The 27,452-nt window shown below is 31.9% G+C and overlaps 1 protein-coding gene across 7 annotated transcripts in view; it reads right to left on the reverse strand.

The window, feature by feature from the left end:
• Positions 1-27,452, reverse strand: part of NBEAL1 (neurobeachin like 1) — a 129,312-nt gene that overhangs the window by 10,624 nt on the left and 91,236 nt on the right. For all 7 annotated transcript variants that reach the window (XM_032480043.1, XM_032480044.1, XM_032480045.1 and 4 more), the window contains 15 exons: positions 26,075-26,170; positions 25,547-25,671; positions 23,281-23,421; positions 20,410-20,540; positions 17,840-17,949; positions 14,527-14,644; positions 13,391-13,488; positions 10,965-11,081; positions 8,380-8,469; positions 7,023-7,132; positions 6,408-6,580; positions 5,194-5,288; positions 1,970-2,086; positions 1,399-1,560; positions 607-755 (listed from right to left, as the gene is read on the reverse strand). In XM_032480043.1, the coding sequence (XP_032335934.1) occupies positions 607-755; positions 1,399-1,560; positions 1,970-2,086; positions 5,194-5,288; positions 6,408-6,580; positions 7,023-7,132; positions 8,380-8,469; positions 10,965-11,081; positions 13,391-13,488; positions 14,527-14,644; positions 17,840-17,949; positions 20,410-20,540; positions 23,281-23,421; positions 25,547-25,671; positions 26,075-26,170 (1,832 nt within the window). The remainder of the gene's footprint in view (positions 1-606; positions 756-1,398; positions 1,561-1,969; positions 2,087-5,193; positions 5,289-6,407; positions 6,581-7,022; positions 7,133-8,379; positions 8,470-10,964; positions 11,082-13,390; positions 13,489-14,526; positions 14,645-17,839; positions 17,950-20,409; positions 20,541-23,280; positions 23,422-25,546; positions 25,672-26,074; positions 26,171-27,452) is intronic.

Consider the following 27,452-nt stretch of genomic DNA (forward strand, 5'->3'; position numbering starts at 1 on the left):
GGCACAGCAAATTTTTTAAAAAGAGAAGAAAATAAAAGAATGGATGTGGGCACGCAGGGAGTAAAAGTGCTTTGTGTGTATAAGTTAGTAAATATGAATACCAAACTTAAAAACATATCCACTTTTCAAACATTCTTTCCTTCACTGGGTTAAAATAACACAAGACTCCTTACTTATTTTAAATATATACATACACAATCATGAACTGATATGCTGGCCTTAAAAATACTTAATTTTACCACAATTGAAAAAACTTTTTAAAACCCAACTTTGTAAAAATTCAAACTATAATTAGACACATTTCCAAATTCATTATCCAGGATTGGCATTATGAAAAATATTTTTTCTGGCTATTAAAAATTTCTTTAATTATGGTAAAGGTACATAAAAAAATGTTCTATTTTAAAAATGTACATTTACATTTCATTTACCAATCCAGAAATACTTTAGCTTCTCCATTTTTCTTCATAGTTGCCAAAAAAGACATGTTTATAATAAATGATAAACCAAATGATTAGAAATTTTAGATTATAGATTTCCATTCTCTCTAGGCTGAAAATACTACTGCATTTTCCTAAGTGATTCTTCAGAATTCTTAATATTTACCTGTGGAGATCTCTTATGGACAGGAACCCTTGTAAGCTGCCTGTGACAATGTGTTCTCCAATTACACACATATCTGATACTTGTTCCTTCAGGATATGAGACCTTAGATACTTGCCATTTATGGAAAACAAATGCAATGCATTCTTATCCTGCAAAGATTCGTTGAAGAAAATTTAATGATCTCAAATTAAAACTAAATTTTAATATTGTCAATTAAAGCTATGACTGTAACAGAATGATGACTGGGTTTAAAATTTTGGAATAAACACATAGGTATGCTTAAAGAGAAAGTATGTAGAAAATATTGTTAAAGTTATTTCAATCAGATTGCTAGATAAATAAATATTAAACAAGAACTCTTACTCCTCCCAAAGAACCTAAAATCTCATCCAAAAAAACCCATATTCCTAAAACAAAACAAAAAATTTTGCTTAATTTTGAAAAAGCTTTATTACTGAAAGGAAATAAACATATAAAATTCACGGCTTATTTATTTATACCCGGCCTTGTGCAAAAAGAATTTATTTGGTTATAATTTCCACCTAAGCTTAGGAAGTCTCACATAATCAGAAATTATTTTTGAAATCATATAGGTTTTTAGAAATTCCTAAAACAAAATCAAACGTGAGGCTAAGATTGTGATAGGGAATAAACAAATTGAACATGAAAGGAAAACATCCTTTTCAAAATACGGTGTTCTTTCCTTCCTCAAAATGCCTCATAAATATATTGTGGGAAGGAAAAGATAAGCTTATAAACAGTCTAGCCCTAATTCATGAAACTGGTATATACCTTGAGGGTGGTTCTTTCTTCAATGCTGGAGTAGATGACAATATGTCCCTCCCAAGATATAGCCAAATTGGGAATGGTCAGGAGCAGGGAACTCTCACAAGGTGGTCGTAAAGTCCTCATGTACTGACCTTTCTGAATGGTATGTATAATCACAGTGCCATCCTATACAGGAAATATTAGAAAGTGAAAAGACAAAGGAAAAGAAGAACAAAAAGTAAGAAAAGAAAGCGAGCAAGATAAAGAAATATGGGAAGGGCATGGAGAAAATGATTATTTTACCAAGGACATATGTACTTTAGGAATAATTCCAATCTTGAAATTTCATATAGCATTTTATTTCATAAAATGCTTTCCTCTCTTAACTAATAAGACCAGTAAAATCCTCAAGTAGAATCCAGTCTCTTTTAAGTTTTTTCTTTCTGTATTTTTCTACTTTTACAAAGTCCTACACAAACACAGTATAAAATTTCTGTGCTTTTACCAATACCCCTAGAAAAAATTTTAAATATAAATATTGCTTCTTAATTTAAACAAACAAAAAAAATCAGTATTTTTAAAGGTGAAATCTTACCCTTGATCCAGACACTGCCATGTCTAGCTCAGTGCTGATGCCAACACTCAGTACCTCATCAGTGTGTCCATACAGAATCTGAAAGGGTTTAGATGCTAAGCCCACGGGAGTACCTCCCTAATATTAAAACAGAAAAGCAAAGGTAACTGTCTTATAGTCTGTTCTCTATAGAAAGCTTTATCCTGTATTTAAACTGTCTGCTCACAAACTGACACTGCAAATAGTTTTTACCACTAAGTCTATTCAGAGTAGTACCCATTTTTGTGTTTCTCTTTGGATTCTTAAATTATTCTCAATCTCTTGAAGCTCAGAAACTAAATCTGAAGAGTTTCAAAGTTGACTGTGTTGGATTAATTTTAACAGGTGTATTATTTGCCCTTTTCATCTGCAGATTTATCCTTCCTCTCCTTCAGGGAAGCTTTTTGTATTATATCTCTGAACACTTTACCTATTTCATTTATTGGCATTCTTATTTCAGAGACAAAAATTATCTTTATGCTGACTTGTATTTGATTTCTATAGCTATTACTCTTTTTCAAATTGCTTTAATCCTTTTGTTTTTTCATTTGTATTCATTTTGATTATTTTAAATCTTCCTTTGTTAATAATTTGATTTTCAGTCACATCAAATTGTTCCTCATTGTTTCTGCTCTGGGTTTATTTATAATTGCAATGGTATCAGTTTTAATTTCAGTTTGATTCTTCTCCAATTTCCCTTTTCATCTTATTATGCTATTTTATAATTTCATCTTTGCGGTCTTATTTTATTGAATTGATACTCTTACTGTGTTCTTCTAATAGCACAGTTTTATTGCAGGGAACCTCTCTGTACTTGAATTTTTCTTCATCTGTTTTTAGTGTGCTTTGCTTGGTACATTACTTTCTATGATACAGAATGTTTGAATAGTTTGAATGGTATTTGTTTTATGATTATTGTAAATAAATGTCCAGATCTTTTACTAACATTATATAATGTGGATGAATTCCCCTGGACACTGTATTATTATCTGGGTCATATTTGTCTTCCTCTAAGAGTATCAGTCTGAGTGTTTAGTGCACTCTATCTAATTTTTAAAAATCAGATATTTTCTATATTATGTAAGTAATTCAAGTTACAGAGGAAGAGAGACTCTTCACAAATTCATTCTATAAAGATTGCATATCCCAATACTAAACAAGCAAAGACAGAATAAAAACAGATTTATTCCTTTTTTAAGTAGAGAAATGATTAAAGTATTAGCAAATAAAATCCTGCAGTAAAATGTAACACCACCACGAATTATATAGGAATTCAAGGATGATTCAAAGCTAGGACACTTCTCAACATAATACATTACCTTAAGAAAAATAAAGGAAAAACTGTAAATTTTAAAAAGGAAGAGAAACTGGAAAAAAAATATCTGTAAAGGACATTATTAGGACTACCAACAAAATTAGAACTTGGACTGTGGATTAAATAATATTATATAAATGTTAATAAATGTTGATAATTGCACGGTGGTTATGTATAAGAATGTCTTTGTTCTTAGAAAACATACACTGAATTGTTTAGGGGTAAAGGAAAATAATATCTCCAACTTTTAAAATGCTTACAAAAAAAGTAAAATACAGAGAGAAGGAGCAGGAGAGAATGTTAAGACAAATGGCAAAAATGTACTACCTCTGTATCTTTCCTGTAAATTAAAATTTTATTAAAACTAAAAAGCTACCAAAGAAAAAAGCAACAGAAGGAAAATAACAGTTGAAATAGAAAAAAACACTAGTGAAACCCAATAGCAAACAGTATACTAAATGGCACAAAAGTGAAGGCAATTTCATCAAAGTCAAACATGAGACAGGGCTGCTCACTAAAATTTTCTTCCTTTATTATATTTGCAATGTAATAGGATAAGAAAATGAAATAATTAGTATGCTGGAAAAGATAAAAAAAACCAACATGTATAATCTATCTTTTCAGAAAATCCAAAAAATACTAATAAATATGAGACCTGGATAAGAGGATTTGGTAAACTGATTAAATATAAGATAACTGTATAGAAATCAATAGCTTTTTTATACTAGCAATAGTCAGAAATAAAAATGATTTTAAAAAATCCCACTGAAATAGTCATAAAAATATGATAGAAGTAAATATAACAAAACACAGGACCTAAACGGAAAAAAAATTATAAAATTTTACCAAAGACACTGAAAAAACACCTGAAATAAATATGGAAAGACATTTCCTATTTCTGGATAGGAATAATTATAAAAATGTCAATTTATACCAAATTAACATACAAATTAAATATGATTTCACTAAGACTAAGCTGGAGATTTTGAAAGGAAGGTATGGTTAAAATACTTTTAAAGTTCATACAGAAGAGTAAATACTCATATAAGAATAGCTGAAAATACTTTTTTAAATAAAGGAAACAGTGAGAGGAGATTTGCCTTATCAAATATTAAACTATTAAAATAAAAACATTTTGGTGTTGACATAGAAATAGATAAGTGTAAAAGAATGGGGAATCTAGAAAAAGATCCAATTCAGTGGGTAATCATTTATGTTGGCATAAATGACTTTCTACTCAGAAGTAAACAAAATCGTATTATTTTTTATATTCTACATTGTTATGTAATTAACATTATATATATTCTACTATATATCTACATAATTATATACCTGGTATTAATTATTCTATATTATAAAATATAGAAATGAATTAAAGATTGAAATATAAAAATATAAAACAAGAAAAGTGTTGTAAGAAAATTTTAAGGGAATGTTTTCATAAACTTGGAGTGGGGAAAAGACTGCTTATTTTTCTAAGCAAGGCAGAAAATCCAGAAGCCATAAAGAAAAAAAGACACTTCCCCGGACCAACATTATCATGATTATACAATAAGGTTGATGAAAATTATAAACCTATACCTTCTAAGAGTCCCACCTGAAAGGAAATCAGGAATTTTGTCAACAAAGATGAGAAAAATAATTGTTTCCTAGAAGAGGTTAATAAGAGTTCTTTTTGGAAGGTAATATGAGATAAGGTCATGAATTAAACAATACATCTAGGAAAAAATGTGGCGATTAAGACAGAACAGAATGAGGAGTAACGGAATGCAAGGGAGCTCAAATAACCATTCAGTGCCAGAGAAACATTCCTTATTCTACTAGAACATCTCAATAGTATTCTCAGGGTGAATCTATGATCTAAATCAAGAATATTTAAATGTGTGACTACCTGTTGTGTTATTTGCCATATCATACATGTAGTATCTCTGGAACCAGAAATCAAATGTATTCCACAGTAATCTGTAGCTAAACAAGTCACAATATCTGTTAAAAAAAAAAAAAGGAATGTAAAAGTTGAAATGGCATAGTTTTGCTGAAACAGAACTAAAGGGCAATCTTAGGTTACTTTCAAACTATCATTAAATCAGTTGTTCCAACAGGGAGAAATGTAGGAATGGCACTGGAAAAGCACTGGGAGTGACAAAGGAAAGAAGCAGTATAAAATCATGTAAAAAGGCTTTCTTTGAGGCCACCCTCCTTTTTTTAAAAAAATTTTTTGGGGGGAAGAGGTAGTTAGGTTTTTATTTATTTATTCTAATAAAAGTACTGGAGATTGAACCCAAGAACTCATGTATGCTAAGCACACGCTCTTCCACTGAGCTATATCCTTCCCCTCTAGGCCACCCTCCTTTGAGGGTGAAGAGTAGACATGCATGTCAGACTCCTGGCAGGAGGTTAGGTAGCCTGAAAGGGACCCCCACTTAATTTTGATATTTCTCTGCTCTCTTACTCTCTCACCCCCAAATTCACTTTTTACTCCCATTGGGAACTGCAATCCTACAGAGTATGTGTCCTTAACCAAAACAATACATATATTACACTGTAAATTCACAATATAAAATACATTTTTCATAAATTGTAAAAACCTGAACTAAGTGCCATCTTAGGAGACACTGGTACAAAATGAGTAGCAGACTCCATTTCCCTCTCCTAGCAGGTTTATTAGGAAAAATCCTACTCAGTGTTTTATCCTCACATTGAAGACTGAGATACGAAGAAGCACCAGGTTAAATTACATTTGATAATTTTCTCTCTTTCATGCTTTACTACCAACAAATAAAGCAGCTGATTTTTTATTCAACTATGACAGCTTATTTTTTTACTATTTTATCATGAAACTCTTACTCTATCTACCAATTTTTTAAAAGACTTTACCTAACATCTTTCAGCTTATGAAACTGTACTTAATTTATATGATGCTTAGTATACCCAAAATACATTAAACACTCTTAAAGAAAGAATATAATAATCATAACACAACTCTATCAAAAAATTCACTCAGTTTCAAAGACAGAATTAATGTATTTTATAAGAAGTATCTACTACTATCATAGAAAAAATAAAGACAATTTTGTTTTGGGCAAAAAAAAAGTTAATGCTTACCCATATGTCTGATATGGTGTGAAATAGTTTTGCCTTTTGTAAGTGACATCACTTGAATGCTATTATCCCAGTGTCCGGCACTGAAAAGTAACTTCGCATCATGTGATACTATAAATAGCTTAGAAGTGATCTCCAGCCCTGGAGCAAAAGGACCATTCATACTACGCTGAGTTCTGTAAACACAATTAAATATTAGACTCTAAAAAAGGTCACTTAGACCAATATCAACTTTTTTAATATCTTCAAAAAAGAAATTAAAAATAAATCTGTTCAACTGTTCAATCTGAAATGCTTATTAATAAATGATAAAGACATACAGAAGATACATTAATCTTATTCATATTTTTCATTAAATAAAAATATACATAACAAAACAGTCCCAAAGGTTAAGCATAAAGAAGTTGAGATTGGTGAACATGTGAAAAAGATTTAAATCTTGACTTTTACAGCCAACTTAGTAAGACTGTCAATTCTGCACACAGCTTCAAAGTATAAAGACAATTAAGGGTATGCCAGGACCAGGAAAGCTGGAAGTTGGAAAGTTTAATCTATTTGCTTTACCTGGCAAGAAGGTACTGGCTATTCCTGTTTTATTTTAAATGTTCATTTACTTACTTTGGATTTGTCACAGTTTGATCCTTGAAGAATGTGAAGTAATTAGAAATGTTTCTGTCATAAGGCAGCCATCCATGGGTTCCAATAACATAATTCATGCTTATTGTTACCTGGAAAAGAAACATACGAAGACAAAAATATAATGAAATATTAAAGAAAGTAGCATAGGGTACCCAAATGCTTACATGATGTTAGCATTTACATTTCGGGATTAGTGTGAGACTGTGTACTTAACACATGAAAACTCATTAAGAAAGTCCTAAAATAATTCAAATGGTTAAAAATTTTGTTGCTATTTTACTACAAGAAAAGTTGTCCAATGTGTCTTTCTTCAGTAAAATTATTTTCCTTAAAATTTCTCGAAGTTCATTAGTATCTAATAGTTGGCAGTCAGAAGTAATTAAGATTATTAACCATAAAAATTATTATTAATAATTATTAACCATAAAAATAAGATATATATCATGTAGAACATAAATCAGAAGTAGATCTTATGAAGAATTGTTAAGCCTCTCTTTCTTAGGGACAGTAATAGTGAATATTTGCATTTAAAAATGAAAAGTTTTTCCTCTCGATAAAAATTAACAGACTAACAAAAAAAAATCAGGAAACAAAAAAATACATGTATTTAAACTGAAAATCACAAGAATTCTGCCACTCAAAAAGAACTTATATTATTTTTATGTATCTTTCTAGACCTCTTCTCTAAGCAAACAATATGCATAATAAGAAAAATAGATCTAATTCTGGAATCTCTACTGTTCACTGCAATATGCTCAATTTTTATAATTTCTAAATGACAAAATTAGAATAAGACAGATCTAGGTTTCGTCTATTTGCCAAGGTCCGAGATTACTTACTTGCTAGCTTTGTGACTTTGAGCAAGTTACTTCTGAATTTTAATCCCTCATCTGTAGAAGGGAAGCAATAATTGTGCCTATCTAACAGAACTGTTAGGTGGATTAAAGAACAAAATTCATGTAAAGTACTCACTACCATGGCCTGCATATGGACCTTTATCAATTCTGTATTATATCTCATTTTCATTATTTTCACTGCTTTATGATAAAGTTTAACATCTAATAAGATGTTATATCATAATTTTCTTGTACAAAATTTCCTGATATTTTCACATATTTATTATTCCAAATAAACTTAAGAATTACAGAACTACTTAAAATAAAAGCTATGTAAATAAAAAATACATTTATATACTTGGTCAAATTAATTCTATAAAAATTTTCCCTATTATTTTTTAAGAAGATTTAAATTTTTTTTTTATTTTCTCAGTTTTTTAGTTAAGTATATTGTAATAGACATAGACATGGCAGCATGAAAAAGGTTTAAATCAACTTACCAGTAACTCAGGACTGCCCTGTGACATAAAAGAACGAGACTGATTTTTGGGCACAATGGCCTTTATTAGTGGAATACCATCACTAATTCCCTATAAAATAAAGCACAGAGGTTTAGTGGCTAGTTCTAATTTATTAAGCACAAATTTTTGAAAACTTCTATTTTTTTTAAACAAGGATAAACCCTGTGACATAGCATTTTACTCTATCAAAGTACATCATCACTTAATTTAAAATGTAGGAAAGGAATTATATACCCATCACCTCCTTGTATTCCACTACTCTACCACTAAACAGAGATGCAGAAATCAAGGAGCATCAACCATTTAAAACAGCCAGTGATTTAAGAGCTTTCCTTTTCCCTTGCCATATTGACGTGTAGAAAAAGTAGATCATATAAGAAAACGTTTTTCCAAGTAAGTGAAATGGGAAAACCCGTTATATTTTACAGAATTTTCTTTTTGGGTTTACCTTTCAAAAATTAGATCTATTCCATTACCTTAAGCCCTAAAAAGCCACCAAAAAAGGACGAAAAAATACAGTCCTCAGAAAACACCCACCATTATCTTACTACAGTATGAAAGAGAACAATGATTCGAATTGAGTTTCTTGATATGATAATAATTTATAAATTATACCTAATATTTATTAGATAAATTATAACCTAACATTACTGGGAACATACTGTGTGCCAGGAGCTTTTCTAAGAGCTTTATAGGAACTAAATAATGAATTATAACCATATAAAGTTAGCATTTATCTTTTTTCTTCACACTGTGAATTAATCAAGAGAAGAAAGACATATTTAAACAAGCATAAAAGGAAGCGGTATCTGAAGAAATCCATTTAAATAAGCCCTTGCTTTCATTGCTACATCAATTTTCTTCACCATTTTAATACCTAGGAAGAGACCTAGGAGAGGCCTTCTCTTTTCATATGAATGAGTGGGAAACACCACCTTCTTGTATGATGATGAAATGGGATTAACAAGTTATTTGTACCCAAGGATATCTACTGTGTTCTTTATCCTGCTCCAGATACTAGTCCTGGGGAAAGCTACCCTGTAACATGGTGGGTACAGAGAGGGGCAAATGTTATTGCATCTGCAGATAGAACTCAGACTGTATTATCCTATAAAAACAATGCCACAAGATTAGACACGATGAAAATAACATTATCAGCATTAGATAATAAATAAAGTATTACATGTCCATCAGTTTAGGGGTCAAATAGGGCTTTGTGGGTTGCCCTATATGTAGTAAAGAGCTAACATCGCAGGACTGAGGCTGCTTTCCTTAGAAAGGCAATAAATTTTGATATGCTTTCACAAACATGTGAAAACACATTTACATTAAAACACTGTGGGCCTTACTACAACATGTTCATTTGAGTAAAATTCAGTATAAAACTTAACTTCCTAAAATTTTTAACACCAAATTTTAAAAAAATTCTATAATGATTTCCCATGACACTGAATCTAAGAAATGCATTATGATGATGCTCTAATGCAGGGATTTGACAAACCAGGCCTGTGGGACATTTCCAGCTTACCAACTGTTTTGTAGGCTGTGGGTAGGTTAAGAATAGTTTTTACATTTTTTAATGGTTCTATTTTAAGTGCTTATATATGTACCTACATAATATTGTTGATTATGCCTTTAAACTACAATGTCCAAAATACTTATTATCTAGCCCATTAAGAAAACATTTACCAACCACTGCTATATTACATGAGAGTTACTGCTTATTTCATGCACATGTTCCATCTATTTCTCATAACTTTTTACCATTATTTTTCCTTCTTCCAAAAAAGTTAGTATTATCTATCCTAACCAAATTATAGGTATGAATGCATTTCACATTCACATTCTGAACTATTCAAAGTACAGCTGACCCTTGAACAACTTGGGTGTTAGGGACACCAACTCTCCACATGGTCAAAATCTACACAGAATCTGTAGTCAGCCCTCTGGTATCTATGGTTCCTTTGTATCTGCAGTTCTGCATCCACAAATTCAACCAACCACAGATTACATAGTACTGTAGTATTTATTATTGAAAAAACATCCATATATAAGTATACCTTCATTGTTCAAAGCTGTGTTGTTCAAAGATCAATTGCAATTCAATGTGTATATTTAAACATTTGAATTTGGAGGTGTTTTTTCAATAACAGCATTAACTATCTATCTTGCTTTACTTGACTGTAAAATAACAATCTGACTCATTGGGCCATATTTTATACATGAGCAGACATTATAATTAAAGAGTTATTTTAGACTTCCTCCACGTATTATCTCAACTGACATAGAAGGCCATCTAAATCAAATGATTTATTCTTCTTTTTACGTTTCCTTTAGGAAAACGTGAAGTTAGAAATAAGAAAGCCAAGAGAACAGAACAGTTTAGCAGCAAACAAAAGCTTCCAATAAGGTTGTTTAAAAATCTAAGAACATATTACTAAAGTATTATTTACTATTTTGGCTTAAATATTAAGATCCATCCCCTCCATTTAAGAATAAAAGGAATACTGTGGTGTGCAGAATTCACAGAGAAAATTCTTTGGTATTACCAAGCTGGATATTACCTCTATAAAAAATGACTTGAGTTCAGGGAGGTGTTGAAATAGGTTTAGGGTTGAAGTGTCTGTTTTGGTCTGCTTCTGCACTGCTTCCTCTGCTGATAATCTAGAAGGGTGTGGTTCCTTCAAAAAAATTTTAAGAAAAAAAAATTCCATAACTACATTAAAACATCCCTCACTATACCCCTCATACATACTGGACTCTAGCTACAACAGATTACGTACCATGCGCCGTTGACAACTCCAGGCCATTGCTCAGACTGTTCCCTCAGTAGAACTTCTACCTTCTCCATTTATAGAGAAACCCATGTCTACTTTAAAGTTTTTCTTATTGATACCTCTCTTGAATTTCTAAGTAGAATTAATTATTCTCTTTTATTATTTTCCTCAGCACATTATTTACTATTTTATTTAGTACTTATTTCCTTCTATGTTGGATTACATATAGTTGGTTATTGTCTTTCGCAGCTAGACAATAGGTATCTTACAGTCATAAAACAAGCCTTATTCATATTTTTGGATTTTCAACACGTAGAAAAGCATCTTAAATATGGTAGACACTTAAATGTTTGGTAAAATTAAGTGCATTATTCAAAAGTCAGTATTTATAATATGGGTGAATCTTCAATTCCTGATATAAGATCTAAATGTCACTACTATGAGAATCAAATAATAGATGATGCTGCGTTATTTTTCAAATAAATTATTATTATTCCTTAACTTAAATGTCAGAGACAAAGGACAGTATTACCTTTTTTAATAAGAAGAAAAATACAAATCAAATTAATATTCCAATGCCACAGTTAAAATGCAGAACAGAATTCTATCTAAAGAGGATTCTTCTATCTCTACTGCAAAATACTAGATTATGGGAAATAGACTTGACAGCTCTAACTACTTCAGTATTTAGCTTTCATTTATCCAAAATATTTACTTTATTTTAAATCAAAGGCTGATTTCTGGGTCATTTTTTATGATGGAAACTAATTAGCATTACCCTTGTGAAATAAAAAAAGAGAAAAGCAAACTGGTGCAAAAATATTATAGAACCTCTTCCAAAGCCCAATGAAGTGTTCTGTTTTATTCTGTTATTTTTCCCTTCTTACTATCAGCAAGTAAGGATTAAAATATTATTTTTAAATATAAACATACTGTAAAAGTCAAGATAAAAAGCTTCAAATAAACTATTACTAAGGAAGAGTAACAATTATAAAGCTTAGTCTGAAAACACACTTAACAGAAGTACATCTATAAGCCAGAGTTTAGATAAACTGTAGCTGTTACAGCTGTGGAGAGTTTAATTCAATAAATATCGACTACAAACAAACTATATGCAAGAAAGACAAAAAATCATTAAGAGAAGGTTGTTGCCTTTAACATATTTGTAATATAATGAGGCAAATGGATAAATATACAACTAACTAAGGCAGAAAGTGTCATAATTAGGGTATAATTAACAGTCCAAAAGAACATGGAAAAATGACCTACAAGTTCAGTAAGAGGGCTTACAGCTATTAATTCAGAGGAAGCACTGTATCGTAGAAAGGCTTTGAAGTTAGATGGTCATGCACCAAAATCCTGTCCCAGTTATATTCTAGTTGTGTAAAGTTAGAAAAAGTATTTGGTTTCTCTAGGGCACTGTAAGCTAGGTATTAATTTCTATGAAGTATTGCTTCATCATCTAAAAATAAGGATAAATGAATATTTACTGTGAGGGTTAGGTAAATCACCTAGCACAGTGCTTGCATAAGAAAGTATCAACTTAACAAATGGTATATTATTATGTATTTCTCATATCTAAACTCATATACTAACAAAGATCAAGGCATCTTTGAAAACTAACATTGGATTAACTTCTTTGAATCAGGAAGACAAAAATTTGACTTCAGATACTAGTATGGGGAAAGAAATACAGTAATATTTATAATTTGATTTTATACATTCTACAATTTGATAGTCAGGACTGGATGGTAAGTGCCCTTTTGGGCAGGTGTCAGCTACTAAAAGTCTTACACATAGAATGAATCCTGGTGTAAGAACAGTTTTAATAGCATACCTAACTCATATTCAGTTAGAGCTCTTTCTCCATTTAAATAAAGGAGGGAGTAATGTCTCACCTGACATGGGCCTTTGACCTTACTTTTTATTTCCCAGAATCAACAAAATAAAGATGACTGGCTTTCTGAGTAAATATAAATCCTCTGTGACTTCAGAGTAATTGACTATATATGTGGATTTTAACCACAATATTTTATTTCAAAATAGGAACAATCTTGAAATTTATTTTTTTTCAATGACAGTATAATTTTTTCCAAATTCTAGATAATTCTGAAATAAGATTTTAAATCATTAAAATCCTAGAAAATACTGGTAGTACTGTCCCTTAGTAATTAAATTCTAGACTTATGTAATCAATAACTTTCATGCTTTACCTTTAACAGTTGACAAGGTGTTTGCCCAAAATTATTAATCATCCCTTCTAAGGCCTTTCTTTCCTTCTCATCTGTTAAGGCATCCAGATCCACAGCTCCTAAAAACCAAGCAGTTGATTCACTACAGAATGAACACAAATCAGCAGGCCACACAGGTGTTTAGCTGTTTAACACTTCAGAGACTGATTAGTATAATTTCAACAAAAGTGTTTACATTCTTCAATTTATAAAAACACTTTAGAGGTAATTTTTTCAAAATCAGTAAAGCTTCAGATATCAGATACGTATGAAAATAAATTCCACTCACTATTTATCACTAAATATTTTGAACAAAAGTTAACTGATAGTCTTTAACAGTTTCTCTTGGAAAAATACACACTATAATCACTTTATACCTGATTGCTTTCTTTATGACAGTCAAGCTGAAACAAGTGTAATAACCACAGAAAAATACTGCCATAAGTTAGTTTATCTAGCAAAAGTTAAGAAAGGTGATATTCTGGCTCACTGATTATACTCAGGCATCCTTAATATGGATTGTTACATGACTAGTCATGCTCCTAACCACCACACTATACTACCCACAAACTAGAACATGGCAAGGTAAAATCAGGCTTGTCTATTTACCAAAAGTCACATGCACTCTGCTCAAATTCACGTAACTTTATACTATTTACAATCTTTAGAACTATTAGCTCTACAGAATGATTAGAAAATAACTACTTCTTAAGCCTTTCAAAGCCTTCAGAAAGTGTTCTTGATCCCGAGCTAAACACTAGAATAATGTCATCTTATTATGATTTGAAGAACTTGTTATTTATAATTCTTTAAAGTCTGCTGACAATCCAATACTGAATATTTAATATAAGACTGGACAGAAAAGGACACATACAGCCAGAGACGAAAAACTTTTATGCCACCAGTAATTGATATTTATAATTACATGTGCATATATATGCTTAACTACTATTTTTTTAAAAGCCAGCAGTCTTTCAAATAGAAAAGATCACAAAAGCTATTTTTAAATGTAATCTTTCTTGTGTTAAATAGTTATATCCAAAACACCATGTATAAACACATATTAAACAGTATTTTCTATCAATGTAATGTAAGAGAAAAAGTATATGGGCTTATACCTTCATAACTACAGTAATAGAAGACATTGAGAGCCTCCACTGCAGCTGGCCCCCTCTGTTTATAACCAAAAATCAGATCTATCCATTCATGAAGATGAGCAGAAACATATTCAGACTCCTAGAAAAAGAACAAATTTAGTAATTAGAAATACCTTCTAATTATAATGTAAAGATAGGTCCTTTAAAAAAGTAAGAGCATTTTCAGCATTTCCACATACAAATCTTACCACTGTAAATAAAATTATTTCAAAATCATGGTAATAAGCATTTATTCAATATCTACTCCATATATTGACTATATTCTGTCCAGTATAAAATAGACATCATATTTATAATATTTACTATATATACATCTCCTAACTAGTAGGTTAAGAAAACAACACAAATGTTCTAATAGCCCAAATATGAACAATAAAAAAATCGACAGCTGTGGAATACATCTTTGCTGTGAAACTTCCACTGAAATAGTTGCCTAGAAATTCAATTCAAGGAAAGAACGAAACCACAGCGGGGTGGATTAAAGACAGCGGAGAATCACTCCCTCCACGGCCCACCCCCACCTTCCCGCTAAGAGGTGGTCTTGGTGGCAGGCAGGCATGGTATTGAAGGGCCTCCTGGAGCCTGTTAGTGTTGACCTGAAAGACTGTAAGAAAACTGTTACTGGAGAAACGAGAAAAGGTGACATGTTTTAGTAACATGAAAGACAGAAAGGATACCTAATGAACTCCTGGATCTGGGGATGGAGATTTCCAGGCAGAATGCTTTTAAGTGCTAAATGGCTTCTTTTAGCTGCCTGTGATAATGTATGGGAGAAGCAAGGATGAGTTTAAAAATCAACTGTTTGGGTTTTAAGCACAATTTTTAAAAAACAAAAAGGAGTTGGGTCTTGCTGAGTTTGAAAATTATTTCTCATTTCCAAGATCACTAGAGATCAAAGACTCTCAGAGTGAGAAAAGGCCTAAATTAATGATCAAATCAGACTGTAACCAGTAAAATATGGCCTGATGCAAAAGTTTAGATGAAGAGTCTGGCTATAAAACAATCCATTGAGATCTCAAAGATTTAAGGTTGTGTGTCACAGACCCACTGAACTAGAAAATAGAGCATCTTAAAGACCTTAAGGGCATTTTCCCGTAGTAGCCTCCCACTCAGCCCAAAGGAGATAAGGGACTGTCTTGTAAAGTTACATGGAATGGTTTTTGCCCAATAGAGTTCATGCATAAGAAACTCATAATATTTTGAAAGAAATTGTATTAGTTCAGACTGAAAGAAACAGAAAGTGTTCAAAAAATAGAGAATTCTGGCTTCCATTTACTATGGTTAGGAAAGAGGCTGACAAAGACACTCATGTAAACAATGTGTTTGTTTTATTTTTTATGGAAAAGAATGACTCAGAGTGGAAAGCTAAGAGCCCAAGGGTAGAACAAAAGCAGACATGGAGAACCACTCTCAGGGAACAGCACTGGGCCCTAATAAAGGAACTGGGAGCACATCCCTGCTGGAGTTCTGAATTATGGACCAGTTACTGGTAGGTGTCTCTTGTCTCTCTCTCCCTTTTGAAAGGAAGTGTCTATTATACTTCTCCTGTTCTTGTCACACCACTGTTGTTACACAGGGACAGATAACTTGTCTCTTTACTTCACAGTCTTCAGATCCAAGAGGAGACATACTGGAGGAATTATATCTACACATGAATTTGATTTAGATGACTAATAAGATTCTGGACTACAAGACTCATACCATTATGCAGGGGTCAGCAAACCACTGCTTGTGGGCCAGATTTGCAGATTAGCACAACACAGCTATACCCCCATTTTCTTTGGCACTACACTGGCAGAATTTCAACACAGACTAAGCTTACAGTCAACAAAAGTATTTACAGAAAAAGTCTGCAGATCCCTGCCTAGTGAGATGAGACTTTTGGAGGGTCTTAAGAGCACGCAGGTACTACACTTTGTTATGTAGAAGGAATGTAAATATTTTGTGGCCAGAAGACAGACTGTGTGTGGTGGATTAAAGACAGTTGCAAATTATTTCTCACTTTCACCATTGGGAGATGGAGTTTACTTTCTTCTTTCCCCTTGAATCTGCATTGATCCTGTTACTATTGAACCATTACAAGATGGCAAAAGTGATACTGTGACAGTTGACAGCCTAAAGCCTGAAGAAAGTATAGAAGCTTCCAATTTTGCATTCTTGGGGAGCCTTGAGCTGCCATGTAAGAAGTGTAGCTACTCAGCTAGAAAGACCGTATGACGAGGAGGTATCCTGAGACTACAAGGGAGAGGGAGAAAAGTCAGCACCTCAGTGTCTCAGTGAAGCCTCCAGATGACTCCAACCTCAGCTGCCATATGACTTCAAGAGTATGAGAACCTTAAGCAAGCCCAGGAGAGCTGCCCAACTGGGACCAGTGAACTCAGGTGAGAGAAATAATTAAATGGCTACAGCTTTAAGCTACTAAATTTTGGGATAGTCTGTTATACAGCAATAGATAACTGAAACACAAACTTCGGACATCTTTTTAATAAAGAGTATGTCTTCCTAAAGTCCTAGATCCTTAATGTCACAGAGAAAAGTATCTGAGAAGTTCCTGATGAGCTAAAAAGTAACAGATTATTTTTCAGAATTGTTTTATTTTTTTTCCCAATTCCTTATTCATGCATAGGGTTATTACTTACAAATATTATAATCTAATCCTGAATTTTGTAAATTTGACAAACTGTGTACTAATGACAATGTTTCCAAGTATTGGCCTAGTTAGTTTCAAATTCTGCAACATTTCAGTTCTGGAAAGCTAAGTAGACTATTGTAGGGGAAAATACATTATCTGCAAGATAATAACACAATATCAACATTAAACTCTCACTAGTCCTTCAATTCCAAAATAGAAATTTAGCTAAAAACTAGTAATATTTTTAAGTGGCATTTAGGATTTATTTAACTATCTTATTAAAAGCTTACTGAAATCCTTCAAAGGAAAAAAAAAAACATACTTATCCTTGCTGGATTTGAAACAAATATGGGAACTGTAAAACAAACTACACCAGCTTAGGGACTGGAATAGCTTCACATACAACAGGCATATATCTTACAGAACTGAAATTGTTTTTGCTATATATACATGGGACTGTACTACTATATTAGAAGATTCATAACCTCAAAATAAATTACTATATTATACTTTCTAAAAAGGCATACATGATGGGTTACAAATTAATTTAAAAAATCATAGATATACTTTGTTCCATCATCCTCTGGAAAACACATACATCTTTACCTTATTAATCTGTCTAACTAAACACAAAAATCTTACCAGAGCTTTCCTATGTTTATAGATGAAATCTTCAGCTGACTTAGCCCATTTGGGAAGAATGACATCATTTACTAGTTCTTTGGAAACTTGTAGACGACCCAAGTTAAATTCTAAGACATATAAAACATAAATGTATCAAATCATTTTAGATTTAACTAAATCACATATAACAAATAAAAGGGTACATTCCTTAGTAAAACTGAAGGCTTTTTGCCTTCTTTTATTAAGAGTGAAAGGTGAGAATCAAGTTCCCTTCTTGATCTAAATTTACTGAACAGGTAAAAATAATTCTTCTCTATTAGAATATATTTTATCAGTTGATTAAAAAGGTAAACAAAAATAAGATAGTTTAAAATTAATTATTATAATATAAATCAGATTAATAATTTATTTTTGCTGAGAAAAGTGGGGGAAATTATAGTTATGATAGAAACCTTGATCTGAACAAAAATGCAGTAGTAAGCAAGCATTCTTCTTACATTAAAAATAATTAACATAGTCCCTCTAATGGTTAATTTATAAAATATAGCTACTTAAAGCTAGCTTTTTAGTGTAACTTACACCTTAAACTCACTCGAGTTTGTCTTATAGAAGAACAACATATTTATATACCACTATTTTAGGTAGATACAGACATCATAAAGATTTGTTCATATATTTAGTATATGATGTTTTGACAAAGTTGTCCCTAAAGATGGGATTTTCTTGTTCATTCAGGGTGGGGAAAAAAAAGTGTTAATACCAAAGACCTTCATTTAAGAAGCAACCTAAAAATATTAGTGTGTCCCAGAGTTTGAGAGATGTTTAAATGACACAGGATGACAGGACACATAGGGTCTGTGGCCTTAACCCAAAAACTATACAGCATATATTGTTGGCCACCTGACAGTCATTCCTCCTTATCTGGTAGCAGAACCTTGATTTTACTCAAATCTCCACCCTGCCCTATATTTCATGCTTTCTGCGTAGGAGTTAATATATGACCCAGCTCTGGTCAGTGAGGGGAGATTATCAAAAAGGGTTTCTCAATCTTAAGAAACAAAACAAGAATGAAACAATGTCTTTCTAAGACACTGTTGTATCTGCCTGTGATGTCTAGAACATCTTTAGTCATTTGTAATCATGACAGTAACAAACCAAGAACAAAGCCAAAACACCTACAACAGCAGAGCAAAAATACAGAAAGAACCTGGCTTTGATGATGCTATTAAGCTACCTGAAACCACCATATCTCAGGATTTTTATTACGGAAAATACTAAAATTGTCTTGCTCGTACAATTTTGAGCTGGTTTTGTTAATATTTGTTGTTATTCTAACTAACATATTTTGCTTTTTCCCACTCATCTTGTTTCAAATAAAGAGGCAATGTATAATTAGAAATGGAGGCCACCAGGACAGTAGCTCAGGATAGCAATTAGCTCTGGTGAATGCCAGAAACTGTCAAGCTAAGAAAACCTAAAATTCTGTAACCAAATTTAATCTGTTCATCCCTGCTATCCCAGATACGCTGCTTTAGAAGAGCCCAGTCCTCTAAGAGTCTAGGATCAGACTTAGTCAATCAGTAGTTTCACTTGATTTTCTGCAAGTGACCAATTCTAACTACCTTGCTCTGAGAATCAGATGCCTTGCCTCCAATAGCCTGTCACTGAGTGTGTGATCAAAGGTCACGAAGTCCTGGATATGCTCTCGCCGGCATAATAATTCGACTGAGTCGACAAATAATTCGACTGAGCAAGCAAAGGGTTAAACATTAACATTACATGCTAGGGGAGGAAAAAGAAGTTGGTAATGGCCCTTTGACACTGGAATTTCCCTAGAGAACACCAGTAGTAACAATTTTGGCAATTTCCCTATTTGTGCTTAAAATAAATCTAGAACTACCTCATAGAAAAAGTATTTGAATATTTTTAAACACTGTATTTTGCTCTATGATTCTCTTCCTCAAAAACATACTATAGTTTTTCAAATATTGTGGCAATTTATACCCAATTTGCCTCCTGTCTTCTGCTCTAAAAGGAGTCAGCAAACTTCTACAAAGGATCATAGAATAAACATTTTGGCTTTGTGAGCCCTATGGTCTCTGTTGCAACTACTCAAATCTGCCATTATACTATGAAAGCAGCTACAGTTGATGTAAATAAATTGGCTGATTGTATTCCAATAAAACTTCATTTATAAACACATGAGTCTGCCCACAGATTTGGCCCATGAACCTATAGTTTGCTGACCCCTGGTATAAATCCTCATCTTATCAAACTCAAAAACTTACAACCCACGAGACTATATAGCTGAAACAGCATATAGTAATTTTTGCTTCTCTAGTAAACAACACACTCTGATAAATTCTCTTACCAATTCAAATTTGATTCATTTATCTTAGTTCACTGTAGCAATTCCCTAGAAGGTAACACTAGTACCTGGGCATCAGTTAAGCACTGTCACTGAACAACACAGGGACAGAATTAACCTTAAATAATCTATAGGCCATCACAAAAATGTCCTGAAAGACTTTTTTCAGTATCCTCCATTGTGACTTGCTGAGTATAATTTTTAATCTCCTAATTCTTACGATTTTGATTTTCCAAAAACTCTGGGAAATAGAAGAATTCAGGAATAAGTTCCTTCACATCATATGGATTGTCCATGAGAGCCTGCCAGGTAGTAGGGATGGAATGGAACTGTCGGTCTGCACAGTCAAACCTGCATGTGGAGATTGAAAAAGAACAGTGAATACTGAATGGGAACAAAAGGTAAAACAAACCTTTAGACTTCCTTCAGGTTTCCTAATGATTAGTTTCTCTTTATGTACTCTTTCTCTTTAAAGTCTAAAAACACAATTTGCTCTCCTTATGATAATCTTTTTTATTTTGCTGTCAGAAACTAAATACTAAAATTTTAACCACTAGTATCATCTTAATTAAAATAGATGAAAATGGCGTAATTTTTGCTGAGCGAAATTTATTATAGAAAGTGAATAAACATTATTTGGATATTTTTAAATTACTGAGTTGAAATATCACTATTATGGTATTAATATATGTAGTTAATAGATCTATAGGAATGTTGCTGCTTTAATCCTTCACACATAAATATGTTTACAAACTCTTCTGCTAAAAACCAGAGGGTGAGTTAGGGAAACAGTTCTGTGGCTAAGCGTTTATACTCTACTTGCATATACTATTATCTTATTTTAACTGTATTTTCAAGTTCCATCATGGGCCCATTGTGGTTGAAAGAAGCCCAGTGATCATGCTGCAATTTTATTACGCTTTTGTTAATCACAAACAGTGTAAACTCCTTCTGTTTCATTTCCTTTAATATTGTTTTCCTGGATTTATTCTGTAAGTGATGACTTCCTAAGTGACAAATGATGACTAATATGACTCTTTTTATGCCTACCAATCTTGGTTTGAAGCAGAGCTGAACTTAGCAGAACTTTGAATGTAATGATAGTCAATGACTGGGTCATCACTAAAGTCTAATAATGCTATATTCAAATTCAAGGAGAGGTACAGCTTTAATGGCAGAATCTTTTTCTTTGGGTGAGGGAGAACAGCTTAATTATATATAATAAATATACATATGATTCACCCTCTTTAAGCGAACAATTCAACGGTTTCCAGTAGATTCACAGCTGTGCAATCATCACCATCATCAATTTTAGACCATTTTCATCACTTCAAAAAGAAACCCTGTATCTAACAGCAGTCTTTCTCCATTCATCCCACCTCCACCCCTGGGCAACTACTAATCACTTTCTGTCTCTGTGGATCTGTCTATTTTGGACATTTCATGTAAATCATACAATATGTGTCATTTTGTGTCTGGCTTATTTTATTCAGCGTACTGCTTTCAAGGTTGATCCACATTGTAGCATATACCAATCTTATTCCATTGCATGGATATACCACATGTTATTCATTCCTTTATCAGCTGATAGGCATTTGGGTTGTCTCCATATTTTGGCTATTATTAATAATGCTTTTATATGCACTTAACATATGTATTGTATGAACATATGTATTCAATTACCTCAGGTAAAGCATATATCTAGGAGTGGAATTGCTGGGCCATATCGTAATTCTGTGTTTAACCTTTTAAAGAACTGCCAGGCTGTTTTCCACAGAGGCTGCATCATTTTGCATTCCCACTGGCAGTACTTAAGTGTTCCAATTTCACAATATACTCATTAACAGTGGATATTACCTGTTTTTTTGATTCTAGCTACCCTTGTGGGTGTAAAGAGGTATCTCAATTTGGTTTTGATTTGAATTTCCCTGATGATTAACAATGTTGATCATCTTTTCGAGTGTTTATTAGACATTTGTAATCTTCTTTGGAGAAATGTCCATAAAGATCCTTTGTCCAGTTTTTATTTGGGTCACTAGTCTTTTTATTATTCTATTATAAAGTCTCTTTATATATTCTAGATACAAATCCCTTATCAGATTTATAATATGCAAATATCTTCTCCCAGTGAATGGGCTGTCTTTTTACTTTCTTGACGGTGTTCTTTGAAGCACAAAACCAAATCTATTTTTGAAGCTTTATTTAAAAAGTCATTTATTCGTAAAATCATTAAAAGCTGAAAAGACCCAGTTATATTTTCCTGGAAGGAAAATTATCTACCATCATGGCAAATGTAACATTTAGAGATGAGTAGTGATCTTTGGGACAAAGTCTCTTTTTGAAAGACAAGGCCTAGTACATTAAAGACAGGAATAAGGGACCAAGGCTAATTCTGAAAGATAAAGGTTACATGGAAAAAGAGTAGAATAGAAATGTTTAATAGTTATTGATTGTGTAGAAAGGCAAAATGATAATGTTAAAGAATAAGGCAACATGGAGACAGAATGCAAATAAGTAGAGAGCTACCAGGAGAATACACTGGGGAATGGAGGATTCATGGATAAGTTAGTTTCTTTAGGGTCATTAGGAAGATGTGAAACTTAGGTAAGTTATAACACTGACAGGTGACATGATAATACAATGGTACACAGAACTGTTTCAGCTGCTACTAATAATGTAAGGGCCCTCTTTCTTCCCTATTTTTATCCCTCTTGATTAATAAATATTTTTAGGAGGACTACATAGGCATTTGTTAGGTTCAAATCTCTGGTAGATGTCTTGGATCAAGGCCTAAATCAGTTCTAACTCTAAATCTCCAGTAGGTTCCTAAATCCAGTTAAAAATCACAAAACTACACTAAATAACAGTAAAAAAGAATTCTCCTTAAAAGTCGTTTGTTTAAGTCAGTTTGAGTAACCCATTCTCAAACTAGTTTGGCTGCTTTTATCTAGGGGTTATTATATGAATCAAAACCTAATAGAGGAAAATAAAAAAGATAAGGCCCTGTTATACAGTACATGACAAGAAGGCAAAGAGTTTTCAACACTATCATATAGTCTTAAGAAAATAGCTTATTTACCCCAAAACATACCTTCCACTCTGAAGCTGGATGTGGAGGGTGGTGAATGGTTCTGTACGAATAAGATAGTGCATAACCCCAGCAGAATTTGAATAGTGAGTACCATAATGAAATTTATCAATAGTTCCCATAGGATCCTCAAAATTTTCATATCTAAAAAAAGAAATTACAGTTTTATAACCACAATAGTAAAATTAAGGACATATATTTGCATTGCATTGCTTAAAACACAGCTTTTAAGAAGCCCTTAATATGTTTCATTATCTATGTATTTGTATCATCACACCATGTTAAGAAATGAAAAAAATTTTATTAACACTTTTTTCTGGACAATAAAATAACACTAATTCTGGATTCTGGAACAATTTTGTATCATGCAATAATACATCCTCACTATAGATAAATTAGAAATCTACAGAGAACCAAAAATAAAGAAATTTAAAATCAATTACAACTGCACTTCCCAAAGGTAATTAATATGAACATTTTGGCAAACACTTGTCAATTCTTAATGTATGAAATAATATACATTTTAGTATAAAATATATTTTAATATAAAAGTGCTAATTTATATTGTTGACAACTTATTTTTCATCTAACGATTTTCTATTAATATCTTTCAAAATGAAAGAACGAATAGTCTATTTTTAACAGGTACATGTATGTATAACAAGTAGATGTCCAGATATATGACAATTTAACTACTTCTTACTTTTAGATATTTAGGTTGCTTCTACTTTTCTGCTATTATAAGCAATGTGATAATTAGACATCCTTTCGTGGCCAAGGTAATGGGAAAAAACTATGAAAAGTCAGTCAAGAATTGTGAAAATGAATGTCTAATAATCTAAAGGCAAAAGAAGGAGATGGTAGACAGGAAGAAGGTCTAAATCTGATTATTAGCAAAGGACATATGCTTGCATTGCATTGCTTAAAACAGTTTTTCAGAAGCCCTTATTAATATGAATTATTATATACAGCAAAGGATATATATACTTCTGCAAGCAACATCATTGCTATTGTAAATTGTTTTGAATGGTGACATCTGAATTAGTGGGTATAAAATCTAAATAAGAATGACAGCTTTCTGGAAGCAATAAACATTGAATTTTTTTTAATTAGGTTTATTTATTTATTTATCTTTTTTTTAGGGAAGGTACTGGGGATTGAACCCAGCACCTCATGCATGTTAAGCATGCGCTCTACAGCTTGAGCTATACCCTTCCCCTGAAATTTTTAAACCAAAATACTAATTAGTTCATCAAACTGAGGTCAATTTCATTTTACATAGAAATCATTAATATTCAGGAGAATAAAAAAAGTTCTCAAGTCAAAGTCATTTGTACCCCCCTCACACACAAATATATATATATATATACACACACACACTATTGAAATTTAAAACACCTAATCTTTATCAATAAAATAAGTCATTTATATGATACATATTTATGTGAAGCAGTGTTAATAGTTTGACTAATGGCAGTGAAGTAATATATATACAGCAAAATTCCATTAGTAAATCAAATATTAAACATGGTAAAAAAAAAAACTGGGAAGAATATGAAGGAAAGAAAATAATGTACCATCTACTCACAAATAAATCTACAATTAAGTTTGTTTGCAAAACAGGCCTTTGACTTTATTATTAGTAGTCATAACTGACAAATCACCCACAGTTCACATGAAAAAAGGGGAAATTAAAATTAGAGTATTCTTTCACCTGTCAGCAGCTTGCTTTGGATAAAAGAAAATTATGAGGTATTTACAGGGTAAATCATAAATATACGGAACTATAAATATTTCCTTTCCTTACTCAAATGCCATTTTCTAAATTCCACATATTTCATTGTTCTTTATTCACCTTATACAATGTGAATAATCAATAGGTTAGTATTATTAATTTCATATCTACCAAAATATTACATTACATGGATATTTTTACATGTTGGATTACTAGGTTATTAAGTCTAAAACACTTGGGAAGAAAAATTTCAAGAATCTATTACCCTTTAGCACGCACTTATTGTGAGTTGAAAAGAAATTCTAAGCAATATAAGTTTAAATTCAGCAAAGAAGGGAAATACACAGGTTACAGTTAAGATATTTGAAGGACAACTGATATATTTCAAGAAAACTTACTGAAGGAATTTTCAGTCTCTGATTTTCAAAAGTAGTTGTGCATTGTAGAAAAGTAACACTTGGTTGGCCATAGGAGAAATCAATACAAATTCAAACAAGCTATGGGTATTTTTCAAAAGAGATGAAAGGCACTTACTTTTCTCGCATGGCTTTGGCATTTTTATCATTAACCACCCCAATTGGTTTGGAAAGATCACGAAATACAGATGGGTTATTAAGATCCAACTCTTCTGAAGTATAATCTTGTAAAATCCAGGGGAACTAAAAGAGCCACAATTTACAATTTAGAATTTCCTTCCCAGAGAAGCTATTATCCTCACATCTAATTTCAAATACTTATCTAAAGACAAAAAGGGATAGCCTTTAAAACTGTTTTTTCCCTGTTGCAAATGTCTATTCATCTTTAGTTCAATAACCAGAAGCATAATTTCCTATAATTCCATTGGAATATTTTCAATGAAGTGAAAGCAAAAAGGTTTTTAATTTTTAAAATACTCTTCATGTTTATACTTCTTGAAAATAGCGAGTAGAAAATATACAGAAAGGCAAAAACAGATTTTATATCTTTTTAAAAATAAAAACTAGCTATCATGCACATATACTTTTGTGTATTATAACACTGTGAAAGACAACTCCATATTTATAAGATTTGTATAAATCTCACCACAGGATACTGCGCAAGGTCATTATAGGTTCGTCCAGCCATTGTATTTAATTGAATGAGGTAGTCAAAATTTGACATCTCCCTGTTCACCCATTTCTAGACAGCACAAAAAAAGAAAAAATCAAAATTAACCTATATCTCTTAGAAATCAGTAACTACTACTGACAGCACTAACAGAATCTTTTGTTCCCGTTATTATCTCTATCATCTTCCTGATAAAAGGAAAGGTGCTTTAATAAAGATTTAACAGGGAGATAAAAATCAATATATTTTTCCTAAATTCACTATTTTTTAAAAATTGGTCTCTAGAAAAGGAGAAGAATGTTCAATATAAATCAGACACTACAGTCTAAAAAGTCTTCATAAGAATTAAATCTTTTCAATTAAAAATATTTTACTTGATTTTATCCTTAAAAATTTAATACTAGAAGGAATGCCCAAAACTGAAACTTCTGTCATAAATTGAAATTTTCGTTAAGCATACACATTTAAAAAAATCAATATCTTATTGTACTAAAATGATCTATAAATTTGAAATAAACATTATGTTAATTATGCTTAGAAAACTACCCTTATACATATAGCAATGGTAGATGGAATTTTGCTATAATAGATACAAAATTTTCTAAAGAAAGACATAGTCATTATTTTCTTTTAAACACCTTATTATACCCAGCTGACGAATTGCTCTACACAGTATGAGTATGCTTGAGAATTTTACTGACAGATTAACATTCACCTTTAAGTTCACTGTGTGCCTTAAGCAAAAGACATACTTATGGGAAATGGTGAGAAATGAATCTAGGTACGTAGATTTTATAGAAAGCCCAATTATAATTGTACTCAAGTGCCAAAGTGAGGAATCAGTACTTTAGTGAATGAAGTTTACTCCACAGAAAGCAGGGAATGTACTTCATTAAATAACATTTACTCCATAAACAACAGAAAAGAATTGCTGATGGCTTTTGAACAAGATAACAGTTAAGGTTAAGGTTAATGCGTTTGTAGGAGGAAAGAGAGCCAAGAGGCAGAGACTCTAACAAGGAGACTACTAACAACCTTGGAAAGCAAAACAGAATCGCACTTTCTTGGATTTTGTCAGTACAAACTCAAGAGATGTTGGGATATATGTGAGGATAAAATACATGAAAGCATTAGTTAGCTTTGGCAGATGGAAGGATTGGCAAAGATTTTTTTTTCTTTCTACCTTTGTTCCATGGTGTCTTTTGTAGTTTCTCATTTTTTCTTGTGCGTGGATTATATTTTTATTATTAAGGAAAAAAAACCCACGTCATTTTTTTTTAAAGAACATTATTAACAATGAGGAACTCATTAGATATGCCCATGAACTGAATGATATGGGAGCTGAAGGACAGAG

Source organism: Camelus ferus, chromosome 5, assembly GCF_009834535.1.
Source record: "Camelus ferus isolate YT-003-E chromosome 5, BCGSAC_Cfer_1.0, whole genome shotgun sequence".
Lineage (NCBI taxonomy): Eukaryota > Metazoa > Chordata > Mammalia > Artiodactyla > Camelidae > Camelus > Camelus ferus.